Source organism: Talpa europaea (genome assembly GCF_964194135.1).
Source record: "Talpa europaea genome assembly, chromosome: 7".
NCBI classification, from domain to species: domain Eukaryota; kingdom Metazoa; phylum Chordata; class Mammalia; order Eulipotyphla; family Talpidae; genus Talpa; species Talpa europaea.
This window is the reverse complement of record NC_140074.1, coordinates 22468384-22481580: the sequence shown is the minus strand read 5'-3', so window position 1 is coordinate 22481580 and position 13197 is coordinate 22468384. Positions and strand designations below refer to the sequence as shown.

The window sequence follows — 13197 nt, the reverse complement described above, 5'->3', positions numbered from 1 at the left end:
GCTAGAATTAGTAAATCAGTCTTCTGCTTCTTTTATATACATAGAGATGTAGATTTTGTTTTTCTGTAAAAATAAAATGGCAGATAGTATATTTTGCAATCCATCCTGAGCTCTGCTTTTGAATAATAATTGACCCCCTCAGACTATAAGCTTGTCATTCAAAAACCATTTTAAGATAGGATAATATTACATTAGAGTGGACACAGTAATTCTCTCAGATTAGATACAGTGTATAGGTTTATGTTATGTCTTACTTTCACTCCCTTTGTCCTAGTCTATGTTTCCTCTGCAATAGAACCCTAGTCATTAAAGTGCTATTGCTAACTGTTAAATAAACACTGCCTTAAGTATTATCACAATACCACAAATGTGGAATTCCAGATGTGATATACTCTGCATAGGGACTCTAAATATTCTCCTTTTACTCTGAAGAAATTAAGTAGAAAAAGGCAGATTTTTTATATCCTTATTGTTTAGAAAATTTGGAGGGGCTTTAAAAAATAACAACATACAATTCCATTCATTGTGTTGCTTTTTAAAAGTGCGGTATTTCTCCAAACTAGAAAAAATAAAGTGATTCAGGCACTTAAAAAAAAAACCTGTTCTCTTTATTAATATATTCATAAGAAAACTGGAGAAGCTGAAAAATACACTAGCTACTATCACCTGCCACCTTGGAAACAGCTCCCTAGAGAGCAGAATTAGCATTGGGTTTGAAGAAACCACTCATTGAGATCTTTGCTCTATTCTCTCTACACGTTTGTCCTTCAGGGTGTCAGCTACTATTTAGAACTCTGATTTCAAATCAGGTTGCAAAAGTTGGAAATAATCCAAGGTAATTTTCTCAATATCAAACTAAACAAACCCCAGGAAAAAAATTTATTCTGAACTGCAAAATAAAGCAAAGTTTAATAGAAAATCTCCAACTACTTAATGAATTGGGATACAAACTGGGATCCTGAGGTCACCTAGTCCAGCTCCCCTGGTGATGCTTCATTCTCTCCTTCCCCCAACACATTCATACCCATACACCACACATGTGCATATCTGTATACCTAAGGAATATGTATTTACATGTACATACACGTATATATTAATATGCTGCAGGTATTCTGACCACTACTTAAATATATCTAGCTATAGGCAAGGAAGTCACCTTGCAACACTGTAATGGTAGCATTTTAATGTATACTACATGTGGTTGTTTGGGTTTCTTTTATTACATTCTTCTATGAAAGGATTGCTTCATTGGTCAGCTCTCCTATTTCCCTATGGCTATATTGATAAATCTGATGAATTATTACAAAATGTTATTGATGTATCATTGTGTTGGTTTGATCTAGAACCAAACCTAAGGTGAATTCTTTTTGGAAAAAAAATGAAAATATAAAAATATTAATTGAACCAAAATTGCATTTGACTTCCCTTTTGGTATCTGTGCAATAAGAATCTGAGGGACACATGTTTCTGTGTGAGACCATAGACTTCAAGATAAAGGCAAAGTTGGGTGTCTCGGGCAAGCAACCTCAGGTTTATGTTTTTCCCCTTGTATTGGCACACTCCTATGTTTTTTTCATGTCTATGATCTCTCTTGTTTTTAATTCTCTGGTATGACTAATGCCTATCTTAGGTTAGGCATTTTTGATTTCTTATGTATTTGGATTTTCTACAAATGCCTTACATCCAGTGTTCTCAATGGTGGGTTGAAATGAACCCCCAAATGTTTGTTTGTACCCAGTCCTGTGGATCCAGTGGCCTCTCTGTGCATCCCAATAGGAAGAGACAAATAAATAGACTGCATTTCTTACCCCTTGTACTGCTGTAACTGAACTAGTTTGGAAGTTAGATATTCTGCTTTATTAATAAAATCTTAGTAAGTGGAAGCTATTTCTACAAATATGTTTTCATTTCATAAAAACAACTAATGCTCAAAAATGGTTCTCAGATGGCAGCTACCCACTAATCAAGTCAGAAGGCTTTACTTATTTAAATGGGTTTAATACCAGAAGTGTAGCTACAAAACACAAGCAGTTTTTTATTGTTCTTTCTTGCTTTCCTCCTTTGTAACACATACCTGAATATAATAGTGTATTCTAATGAATTATTTTTTTAATTTTTAGTTAATATATGCAACTTCTCCATATCATTCTTAATTTTGAGAATTTCTGCATCGAGGCACACTCTGTATAAAAAATTAAAAGCCAAAGAAGTTAAACTCATTCTTTTACGCTTTAAAATATGCACTTTATTTCCTCTAAGCACTTACCTGGCCCATGGTTTAAGAAAGCCAAACTTGATATCCTTTCTCAGCTTTTGTTATACTTCCTTTAATATGCCCATACATGTTTTTCTTTGAGATTCCACATAACCCTACTATTATACAGGAATTTACATAATTTTTCACATATAAAGCTATAGTTGTATACTGGAGCCATACTATAAATTCTTAGAATAATATTAGCATCGTTTGTCTTTCTGTGATAACTGACACTGAAAAAGATACTTATTAGGGTTTATGATACTACATTATGGGTCAGGTCCAAGTGTTGAAACAGAAATTAATCACTGTCTCTTTAGAAGGGTCAAATTTAAGGAGTTTAAAGTACCAAATAGAAAATGTCCTTTTCCTATGGCATCTTAATGCTCTAAAAGATTAAATGTACATTCAAAAATATATTCCCAGTTCACTGTCAGATCAAATCCAATGTGAATAAGTACTTAATATTCAGCTCAAGGTTCAGGCTAAATCAGATCTGCTGTCCAGCTCCAGAGGAATGCTCTCCAGAGATTACATGGAGACAAATGAATTGGTCTTACCCTTTTGGAAGAGAAACTTAATGCAAAGCTACTTCATTCTCTTGAAAGGTATCTGAAAGACTCCTAAGCCCTAAACAGAGGGCCTCAGTTTCCCCATAATAACATTTTCTTAGGTGTCTCCTGGGGAAATATGCTTAGGAAAATATTGTATTTGGCAGCATGTTTAGGCTGTTGGCAGTGAAGGTAATAGTTGTTGCCTATACTTGAACAGTGCAGAGAAAATGTGGAGGAAAATTCTCTAACTGGGAAACACACATTATTCCAGCTCACACAGTAGCGAAATCAGACTGACGATATCGAGGAAATCTTGCTCTAGAGTAGAGTAAGATGGTATGATTGTGCAACATTTTTTAATATAACTATACAGTGAATAAACTTGGTGACATTTTGTTTTTCTCTAATTAAAATTATATCTAACATAATTTTAAGAGAAATCTTAGAGTTCCTTAGCAGTCCTCATCAACAAGTACAGTACCCATAAGCAAGACAAGCTTAGTCCCGATGTTTCTGTCTTTTTAAATTCCTCATTCTTTAAATCCGCAGGAGGAGAGAAGAGAATCAGGCAAAGATAACCTCGCTATACCTGATCTGAAATGCTTCAGAGCTCTGTAATGCTCTGAGAAATAAATGGAATTCTAGTAAATTTTACTGACAATCTTATTTTCTCTCACTTAATTGTATCTCTAGATTCTGATGCCATCAGCCTCCCAACCAAAAATAAACCTCTTCCAGGAGTTTTGTTTTTTTTTTTTCCACTTGGGGAAAGCTAACAGCCAAGATCTCTCAACAGATAGGGAACATATAGATCCTGCTTATGTTAATATATTTGCCCCTCAGCTTAATGGTAACATCTTTTGAACATCAGAATGTGCTGAATCCATGTAGAAGCAAAGGAGAAAAGGTGTTCAATTTACCTTGATTTTGATAAGCTTCTTATTTAAAAGTATCCAAAAGCTAAGTAATAAAGCACTGCATTGAAAATGTACATACCAGCCCAGGTGCAATCTGTTAGAGTTAACTCATGAGCCAATTTCAGCCTCAGTATGGGTACTTGATGAGATTTAGTACAATATATATATATAGGTGTGTGTGTATGAGTGTATATATGTATATATACACACATATAGGCATATATAGTATCATATGTGTGCAGAATATTTGAAATGTATTATAGGATATAAAATAACATAAATGTACATACAGAGACACAGAAAATATATTAAGACTCTAAGTAGAAGGACTGAACAATCCTATTTTGAACAGGTTACAGGCAGCACAAGCATCCTTGTTCACAGCTCTCCAAACAGTCCCTTCTCACATGTGTGTAGGTTCGAGGCTTACAGAGCACTTTTCCCAACATTGAATCCTTCTGTCTTGCTCATCGGATTCCAGACAATAGGTAGCTTTTGTTCTCTGGACCATAGTCTCTCAGAACCCAAGTGCCCCCTAGGCCCTGGGAACGGGGTGGTCGGCAAGGTCACTGAGGAGGTTTGGCAATGTGCATGTCTGCCCTGATGACTCCCCTTGCTTCTGTAGGTGGGAGGCCACTCCATGGACCGCGTGCTCCTCCTCGTGTGGGGGGGGCATCCAGAGCCGGGCAGTTTCCTGTGTGGAGGAGGACATCCAGGGGCATGTCACCTCAGTGGAAGAGTGGAAATGCATGTACACCCCTAAGATGCCCATCGTGCAGCCCTGCAACATTTTTGACTGCCCTAAATGGCTGGCACAGGAGTGGTCTCCGGTAACTGTGCCTTCTTTCTTTGTTCATTAGGAGAGTAAGTCCACTCTTCCCTCTCGTCACTATGACCCCACTGGCTACCAGTGCAGCTACCCGCTTTCTCGAAGTGTCTAGAAACCCACCAGTTTAGTTCCTGGAGTTGGCATGCCCCAAATCCAGAATTAAATGCGTAAAAAACATGTAGAGTACATATAAATGTGTATTTTTCAAGTTAGGCCAGAAAGCCTCTGTCACTCCTTATCATATCCTCCCAGGCAGCAAGGGGAGGCAAAGGCCCATCAAGTAGAATCGGGGTCAGATGATTGAGACCGAGTCTGTGAAAGCTGCTTTGATGATAGATCTCAGTAGCGCAAAAGTTTGGTTTCATTTTTATTTCTTATACTCTGTCTATATCCAAAAAGGGCCCAAATGGATTTGAATTAAATTATATCTTATAGCTCAATGAAAAAAGGATGAAATGAAAAGGCCAAAATAAGAAAGATGGAGCCAGCCAAAGTAAGATAAGTAAAACAGAAAACTTCTAACGGTTAAGGAAGCTATTTTAGCAGCTTAAAATGTTTTGAATTTCCTAGATGCTAATGCAAAAAGATTCGAATGGCAAAGGTGATAGAAAGATGAGGAGATAAACCATTTTGCCCTTAACTCCAGAGATGGTTAAAAGCTCTTTACTTACCCATGTGGTTTCTGGCATCAGGTCAAAGCTGATGTTTCCCTCTATCTAGAGTTGCTTCCAAGCATATGTCACTGAATCACTGAAGATGCTGTCTACATCTCGCCATTGAATCAGTTTCTTTAAACGTCTTTTATGTCAATACAATCAATTGGATCAGTCACACAGTAATACAACAGAGCTAAGATGAAAGTTGAAAAAAATTAGTGTAGGAGCCAACCACTTCCCGTAGTTTGGACATAACAGCCACTAGCAAAGTGACTACATAAAATTAAAATGCAGTGTTGGTGATCAAAATTGAGCACACCCTACAGTTTCTTCTTTTTGCTGCTTGGTTTGAGACTTTGCACACAGTGGGGGCTTAAGTATTGCTGACTAAGAACTTGAAAGTGATTTAATTTTCAGTCAGCTTCATCCCAAATAAAACAGTGATCCTATGACTGGTAAGAAGGGATATCAATCCTGATATAAAGCAGTCCTTTAAACAGTCTTAGGTAACAGTGAAGGAACGTGAACAAGGCTTCAGCTATGAATCTCCTCTCTCTTGCGTTCTCCCTCCAGTGCACTGTGACGTGTGGCCAGGGCCTCAGGTACAGAGTGGTCCTCTGCATTGATCATCGAGGAATGCACACAGGAGGCTGTAGCCCGAAAACCAAGCCCCACATAAAAGAGGAATGCATCATACCCACCCCCTGCTATAAACCCAAAGGTAACAACAGGTCCTGCTGCCTGTCTTCTCATTGTTATATGTATTCAGGTGCTGTTTTAAACTCCCTGGAACATTTTTAAGTATCCCAATTGTTCTCAATAACCATTCTTTAGAACTAAGATCTACTAAATGGACTTAGTTTCTTTTTCAAATCTCATAACTAGATGTGCTTGCAAATTGTTATTAAGCACATATAGACTTATATGTAGGTGATAAAGCTGAAGGCTGTAGCTGACAAGTTTTATATGTATATGTTTGAAAGAAGAGATCATAGAAATATATGATTTACTGTCCAGATTTCTTGCTGTTGAAGTCACTGCACTCAGTCCACATGTCTACTTTGCTAAGTGTGAAATACATTAGGGAGACTTATACTTCAAATTGATGAAACAGAAAGCTGCCTTTTTTTATGTTGAAAGTTAAAACATTAATAAAAAATGGGGTCCAAAACCATGATTTGAGATTTAAAAAATTGGAATGAATCAGAATTTAAGATACTACAAATAATTTATAAAAAGTGAATTTTTGAAAAGTGCTAAGTGAGCAAGTTTATTATAATTCCACTGTGCCTTTGAGTTAGTTGTGAAATGATACACATATAGGTACAGTTTTGCTGTGTTTAAATACTTACCTGACTTCTGTACTAACGTTGTTATGAAATATAAAATTCCAAAGACACATACCATTCAGAAATGGAGGTCTCCTTATTATAAGCTTCCTCCTATTTTCAACATTAAATGATTCCCATTTGTCTCTTATTTATTTAAACCATTAAATTTCTCTGAAAATCAACCACAATGTAGCTCTTTATTTTACTCTAGGCTACCCTTGCTAGGAGTGAAAGCATTATGAAATTGAAATTAATGATTAAAAAAAACAAAAACATACCAGAGACAGTGATTAATTTTAAAAAACACTCCTCTCTCTAAGCCTGCACCTCCTCCTCTATAAAATGGGAATGATAATAACACCATCTCAGACAGCAAGTGAGGATTTGATGACAATGCAAACAGGGCGCTTAGCCTCCAGCCTGGCATGTAGTAAGTTTTGCACAAATGTCATTTTCAACTCTTAATTCTCATTAGCATCCCCAAATATGGCAGGAAATGGCTACTGGTGTATATAAATACAAGTAGTCAAGTATTGCAAGTCTGCTGTTAGTGCCAAGCTGAATATGTCATTATTATGTCAATAATGAATGTCATCATTAAGGAGATGACTTGCACTGTCAAAGATGGCGTCCTCAACTGAGTTGTTTAGTTGGCTGGAAAATGATGGCTGGCTGTCTAGATAACTTTGTTGCCGTGTTTACCATGTTAACAAGTCTTTTTGACTCTGGCAGTTTTATATGTCTCACTCACTTTGTTTTCTAATTATAAGTCATTGCAGCACATAGAGGATGAGACATAGTGCTCCTAACTTAAAATAGTCAATTATTTATTACCTCTGTCTTTACTAAGCCACTTCAGAGAAAGAAAAGCAGTGTGTGGTTAACAATCAAGAATCAAATCTGGATTTTCACAACTGAGTAGTGAGTCTGGCTCTCTAAACATCATTAAAATGCCATATAATTTTGTACTGTTTGTATATATGGAGATATTTCTTTCATCTTTACAATTATATGTTATGAAATGGTGATTGAGCTTCACTGGCTCACACTATAAAGGCAAATGTGTCTATAAATGACCCTAATAAATATGTCAGAATCGGAATCATGGCAGTTACTTCTATAGGAGCAGTTATAACCTCCCTCTTTTTTCTTTTACTCAGTTTTTCCAGGAAGTACTTACGAAGCTTGTTCTAAATTGTTTCACCAAAGCTAGATAAATAGGTGAAGCATATCAAATTATGGGTTGTGGACTCTAAGTTGATTATATTCCAATTGTCAGTGAGCCTTGGGGTGGGATGGGGTGAGTCGATATCTAAAGAAAAGTTTTGTGAATTTCAGAGTGGCAGAATTTGGTTTGGTTTTGGCAGTATGGCATGGAGAACATTTAGCCAAAAGGCAGAAGCAAAACAAGTTAGAATTATGAAATTGTCATCATATAACTTATATTATGTTCTGGGTTTTTTTAAAGCAAATATTTCTCTGTCTTTTCAACAGAAAATAGGGAAAAGATAACTTTGATAATACATATTGGGCTAGTGCTCCCAGGGTTATGACCATAATAAAGACTTCCCTTCGCTCTTGATGACAAAGGGAAGCATAGACAAGAGACTAATATTATTAAACATTCTGAAGTTTGATATTTTGGGGGGATAGAATTATCAACAGGGGCAGAAACTTACTATTTGCCATTATCAACATAGTAACTTCTGGTAGTACAAAATGAAGAACTGGTGAGGACAAAAGGGAATTTCCCTGAAACTTTAATTGGTTCTAACCTTTCCTTTTTTATGTGCATGCACTTAATTCTCAGAGAAACTTCCAGTGGAAGCCAAGCTGCCATGGTTCAAACAAGCTCAAGAGCTTGAAGAGGGAGCTGCTGTTTCAGAAGAACCCTCGTAAGTTTTAAAACCATAGTTGTTTTGGTTTGAAGGTGATTGGTTTAAATGAGTACTGTCTCCCTGGTTGTAATCTTCCTGAATTTTGAACTAAGTATAATCATCTTACCAGGGGCAAAGTAAGGTTTTGGGGCTGTGAAATAGGAAATTTATCAAAGTGTTTCTTAAATTTCTGATTGTTCTCTAAATACTTTTCAGTATTTAAAGTAATAAATTAAGGTATAGCACCCACCCTCTTCTCCAAAATCTGACCTCCTTTCTCTTGCAAAGAGGTCAAAGGTGAGAAGGCCTGGGTTCATCTGATGATATAAGATAGATTTGATAAGCAATTCTGGGGACCTTTCCACTTTTCACATTGCCTTAACCATTGAGCCAGAACTGCCAACCCACTGAGCAGCTTTTCACATTCGTTATCTTTCAGATTTCTAAAATTGTCACTCACAAAAATTAAAATACTTATGAAGCAGTTTATTAGCTTTTCTTCCTTTATTGGCTGGTTTTGATTATCAGTAGGATGCCAGGTTTCTGCCTTACTTGATTATGGGCCCAATACCTGCTCAGTGTTACCATTTTTTATTGATAAAACAATGCAATTTATAAGACCATCAGGCAGAAATTTTCTCAATGCTTCAGCAGAGAAAACAAGGAAGACAAAACAAGAGTAGATTGACAGCTCTATATTGATTTCACTACAAAAACAGCAGATATACCTATTGAAGTGTTTTTACAGATAGGGAAGACATTTTATTGATGAATTTCATCTATCACCAAAGGAAGTCCTCAGATATTTTTTTCCAGATTAAGTCATTTAATACAAGATAGATTCCGTGCTATATTTTGGTACATAAGACATGTTTACCCACCCCCCAGGAGCTCACAGTATAGCATGTAGGATATGAAATGGTTTCCAAATTCAACCTATGGTTTGAAAATGACTAGAGATATAAATTAACACTGTCATGTGCATGTTCAAAAGCAATTGAGAATTTTCCCATATTCATCTTGTTTGAATCTAAATCTGACATGGTTTGCCAGGACACAAATTGTGTTACTGAATCACACCCCACACAGCAAATGATTGAAGAAGCAACCCAAAATGAAGATTGTTATGATGACCAAAGTTCATCTGTAAAGGAATGAAATCCAGTCACGTGGTTGACTGGATACCATTCACAAAATGGTGTACCTTCCACAATACAAACTCACCAAAAAATATATGTACATTAGGTAATGCTTTTCTTATTTAAAAGGATAAGACAACAAGTGTGTCTGTACCATAAAGTTACTCTAGCACCTTTTTCTATTTCTTTAAGAAAAAGCAACTAATCATTGCAGAACTTTGAAGGAAAGGCAGTGGTTAAAGATCACAAAGCAACCTTTGCATGAATATATGAATACTTAAAACATTTTATCTCTCTCCTGCCAGTACCTGGCTTGCAGAGCTTCTTGCTGCTAGAGAGGAAGTAAGCAGTTCATTTAGAGGGGTATAAACTCTCTAATCCACTAAGGTCCTATTTCTGTGTCTGTATTAAGAAACAGAACATTGCCATGTAATTAGAGCTAGTTATTCCCTGTATGTATTCTTAGGTTTAGTATGTTTAAAACCACATATGTAGTTTAACTAAATAAACACTCTACTCCCTGGTATACTACATTTTGTTATGTTATCTAAATCATAATCTTATACATTATATTGCATTATGACTGATGAAATTAAATCAGAATATCTTACATCAATAATTAAACATCTTTCCTATTATTAGATACTTCTCAAATGAAAGCTGTTAGTAGAGTTTAATGCTTTATGCAGGAGCATTACAGAGACTTGGTCAACCATATTTTGTAATGAGTGCTTTCCACTAAAGGTCTGATTAGCATGCATTATGCTTAACTTTTAATCTTAATAAAATCCCTAAAGTAGTTAAACACATAGTTTAGCCATTGAAACTATAGCCATATATAATAGATTATTAAATTTTACTCTCAGTGTAATAGAATTGCCATGTTGGCATGATTAATCTGAATTGAAGTAGATTGTAATTGGAGTGCTGGTGCCAGGTAAAGGAAATGTATACTATTCTGCTCAGAACAATAATTACTTTTATACCAAAGTGAAATAAATGACAGCTGTAGAGTAATGTAATGAAACGTATATGGTTTCCACATTTTAATATACTTTTCGTGTTTAGTGCACTGAACCTAGGGAAAGTGCTACGTGTCACATTATTTTTTCTACTGATTTTGAATTTAAAAAATACAATTTTGCATGGTCTTAATTCATTCTTTTTAAAAACCACATAGACTGGTTCTAAATGTATGTAGCAACCTATAATTACTCTCCGTAGCCTAATGAAAAGATGATGTACTGTCAGCAAGTTGCTCCTTCTCCCGACCAAAGAGACTCACATTGCTTAAATTAAATGGTCATGTTTAGAAGCTGTGGCTGTCACTTCTAAACTGCTGCAGAGAAGTAGAACAGTGGTCCAGAACTATTATCACCGACTTTGGCTCCAGCTAACATGGAGAGTTGTAGAGTAAAAGTGAAAATATCATTTATTTCTCCTTATATAAAATGAAAATATTATCACCAGCCTGTCTCATTAAATAATATAAGAAAATAATTGCCTTAAACCCTTTCACATATGAAGCACATGAAGATAGTCTTGTTGAATATTAGGTACTTTTGATAATGCCAAAATGAAAAAAATAGTTGGCTAGCACTCTGGAATTATAGAGTGATGCAGATTTATTCAAATAATAAGATTCTTAAGAGGTACATTCTTCTAAGTAAGAGCAGTGGCACTCTAACACTTGAAAGGTGGGAAAAGGAATATGAGGGGATTTTCTTCTGCTTGCTATTCTGTGTTTCTGAAGTTGCCTTCAGCTGATAAAAGTATTGTTAGGTTTAGGACATGTCATTTAGATGCCAGATGAACTCAGCTTATTGCTTCTCACTGCCAAATATATGGTAATAGCTTTCAGGTATTTTGAAAACCTTCAAAAGTTTACTTTTATTTGGTGAGAGAGCAGAACTACTAAGTACTACTACAGTGGGACAATTGCATGCATTCATCATGTAGAAGTTAAAGAAGTTTCTTATTTCGATATCCCGTCTCCTCTTTTTATACTTTACTTTCAGTCTTTGTTGAGAGGTATACATACACATCATAACCACCTCAAGCCATGTACACATTATGACCACTTTGACAACTTAATTTCTTGAGGAAAAATGATACTATGGTGATCTCTAGGCCTTGCAAAGACAGCTTGTCTACTGTTGCTATACAGGAAGTTATTCAGCTGGCCTTCTTTAAAAGTCTGATCTGATTTGGAATAGGAAGGAAATTGTTCATTTCCTTAACTCCTTCAGGCCACTGACATTCCAACAAATGCCCTAGAAGGTGTAATTTGTTAAGGGCAGCAGGCGTTAAAAAAAAGGTAAGTGCTGGATGCTCCCAGTGTTCTGCCTTTCTCTTTCTGCACTTTCTGCTCTCTGAATCAAGTTATCCCATGGAGGGGGAGGGAGAAACTAATGGGTCACATAGAGAAGCCAGTTTCTTCTCAGATCTGTTTCAGTTGTAAGGAGTTCTTTTTAGATGGCTTAGAATAAGCGATAGGGGATGGGTGATTCCTTTGGGCAACAGAAGGTCAATACAGTCTGTTTAACCAGCCATCCCTCCATCCAACCCTGGCACATACCGGGAGGCGAGCCTTAACTGTATTGTCCTCTTGAAGGTAGGATGGGTGGTCCTTTGTACCTTGATCTTATATTAAAAAAATCTTGAGTTTTTATACCACTTCACATCCATAAGAATAGCCTATAGCAACCACACTGGGAACAAGTGCTGGTGAGGGTATGGAGAAAAAGGAACTGTTGTTCACTGGTGATGGAAATGTGTACTGGCCCAGACCCTATGGAAGACAGCGTGGAGGTTTCTCAAAATATTACACATGGAACTACTAGATGATCCAGCAGTTCCACATCTAGGTATCTACCTGAAGATTACAAAAGCACTCTTACAAAGGGATGTGCACTCCTATGTTCACTGCAACACTATTTACAATAGTCAATTATGGAAACAGCCTAAGTGCCTAATACCAGATAAATTGATTAAGATTGATGTACATAGAATGCCAGACAGCAAGGAAAAAAAAGGAAATTTTTTGTCATTTGTGACAATATGGATAGAATGGGAGGGCATCATGCTAAGCAAAATGAGTCAGAAGAAGGAAGGCAAATACTGGATGGTTTCATTAATATGTGGAATATAAAGAAACAAAGGGGCAGACAACACTAAACCAAAGCGATTTTAGAAATGACTGTGAAGTTGAGACTACAGAAGGGGAGGATGGGGTGGAAAGGGAGCCCAGTGGACTATGGTGAATAACCCTGGGTGCCATGGTGGTGGGTGTGGTGTTGTAACAAGAGCTGAAGAAGTGTGACCCTCTACCTCTAAATCATACAGTATTGTAAGCCAATGGCACCTCCATAAAAAATAATACAGTTTTTGAAAATGTTATCTTACTGGATTTTCAGGTCATAGACTTACTACATAGTTAGGAAAATATTTTTTGCTTCAACGAAAAACTCAGGCCTTAAATTTATTGCCATAAATAACCTTGGTGTGAGTCATTTAAAAAAAGGAAAAAGAAAGAGGAAAACAGGCAGGCAGAAGGCAGCAGTAGTATCTGGATGCCAGATGGCATCAGCTTAGTGATGGGGCTGATTCAGTAAGAAGCAAAGGGAAATTCCTGTCA

The 13197-nt window shown here is 36.4% G+C and overlaps 1 protein-coding gene across 2 annotated transcripts in view; it reads left to right on the top strand.

The window, feature by feature from the left end:
- ADAMTSL1 (ADAMTS like 1) overlaps nucleotides 1-13197 on the top strand; it is a gene marked incomplete at both ends in the record, with an annotated part of 350834 nt that overhangs the window by 162971 nt on the left and 174666 nt on the right. For both annotated transcript variants that reach the window (XM_084239275.1, XM_084239274.1), the window contains 3 exons: nucleotides 4354-4558; nucleotides 5787-5934; nucleotides 8355-8439. In XM_084239275.1, coding sequence (XP_084095401.1) covers nucleotides 4354-4558; nucleotides 5787-5934; nucleotides 8355-8439 — 438 coding nt within the window. The remainder of the gene's footprint in view (nucleotides 1-4353; nucleotides 4559-5786; nucleotides 5935-8354; nucleotides 8440-13197) is intronic.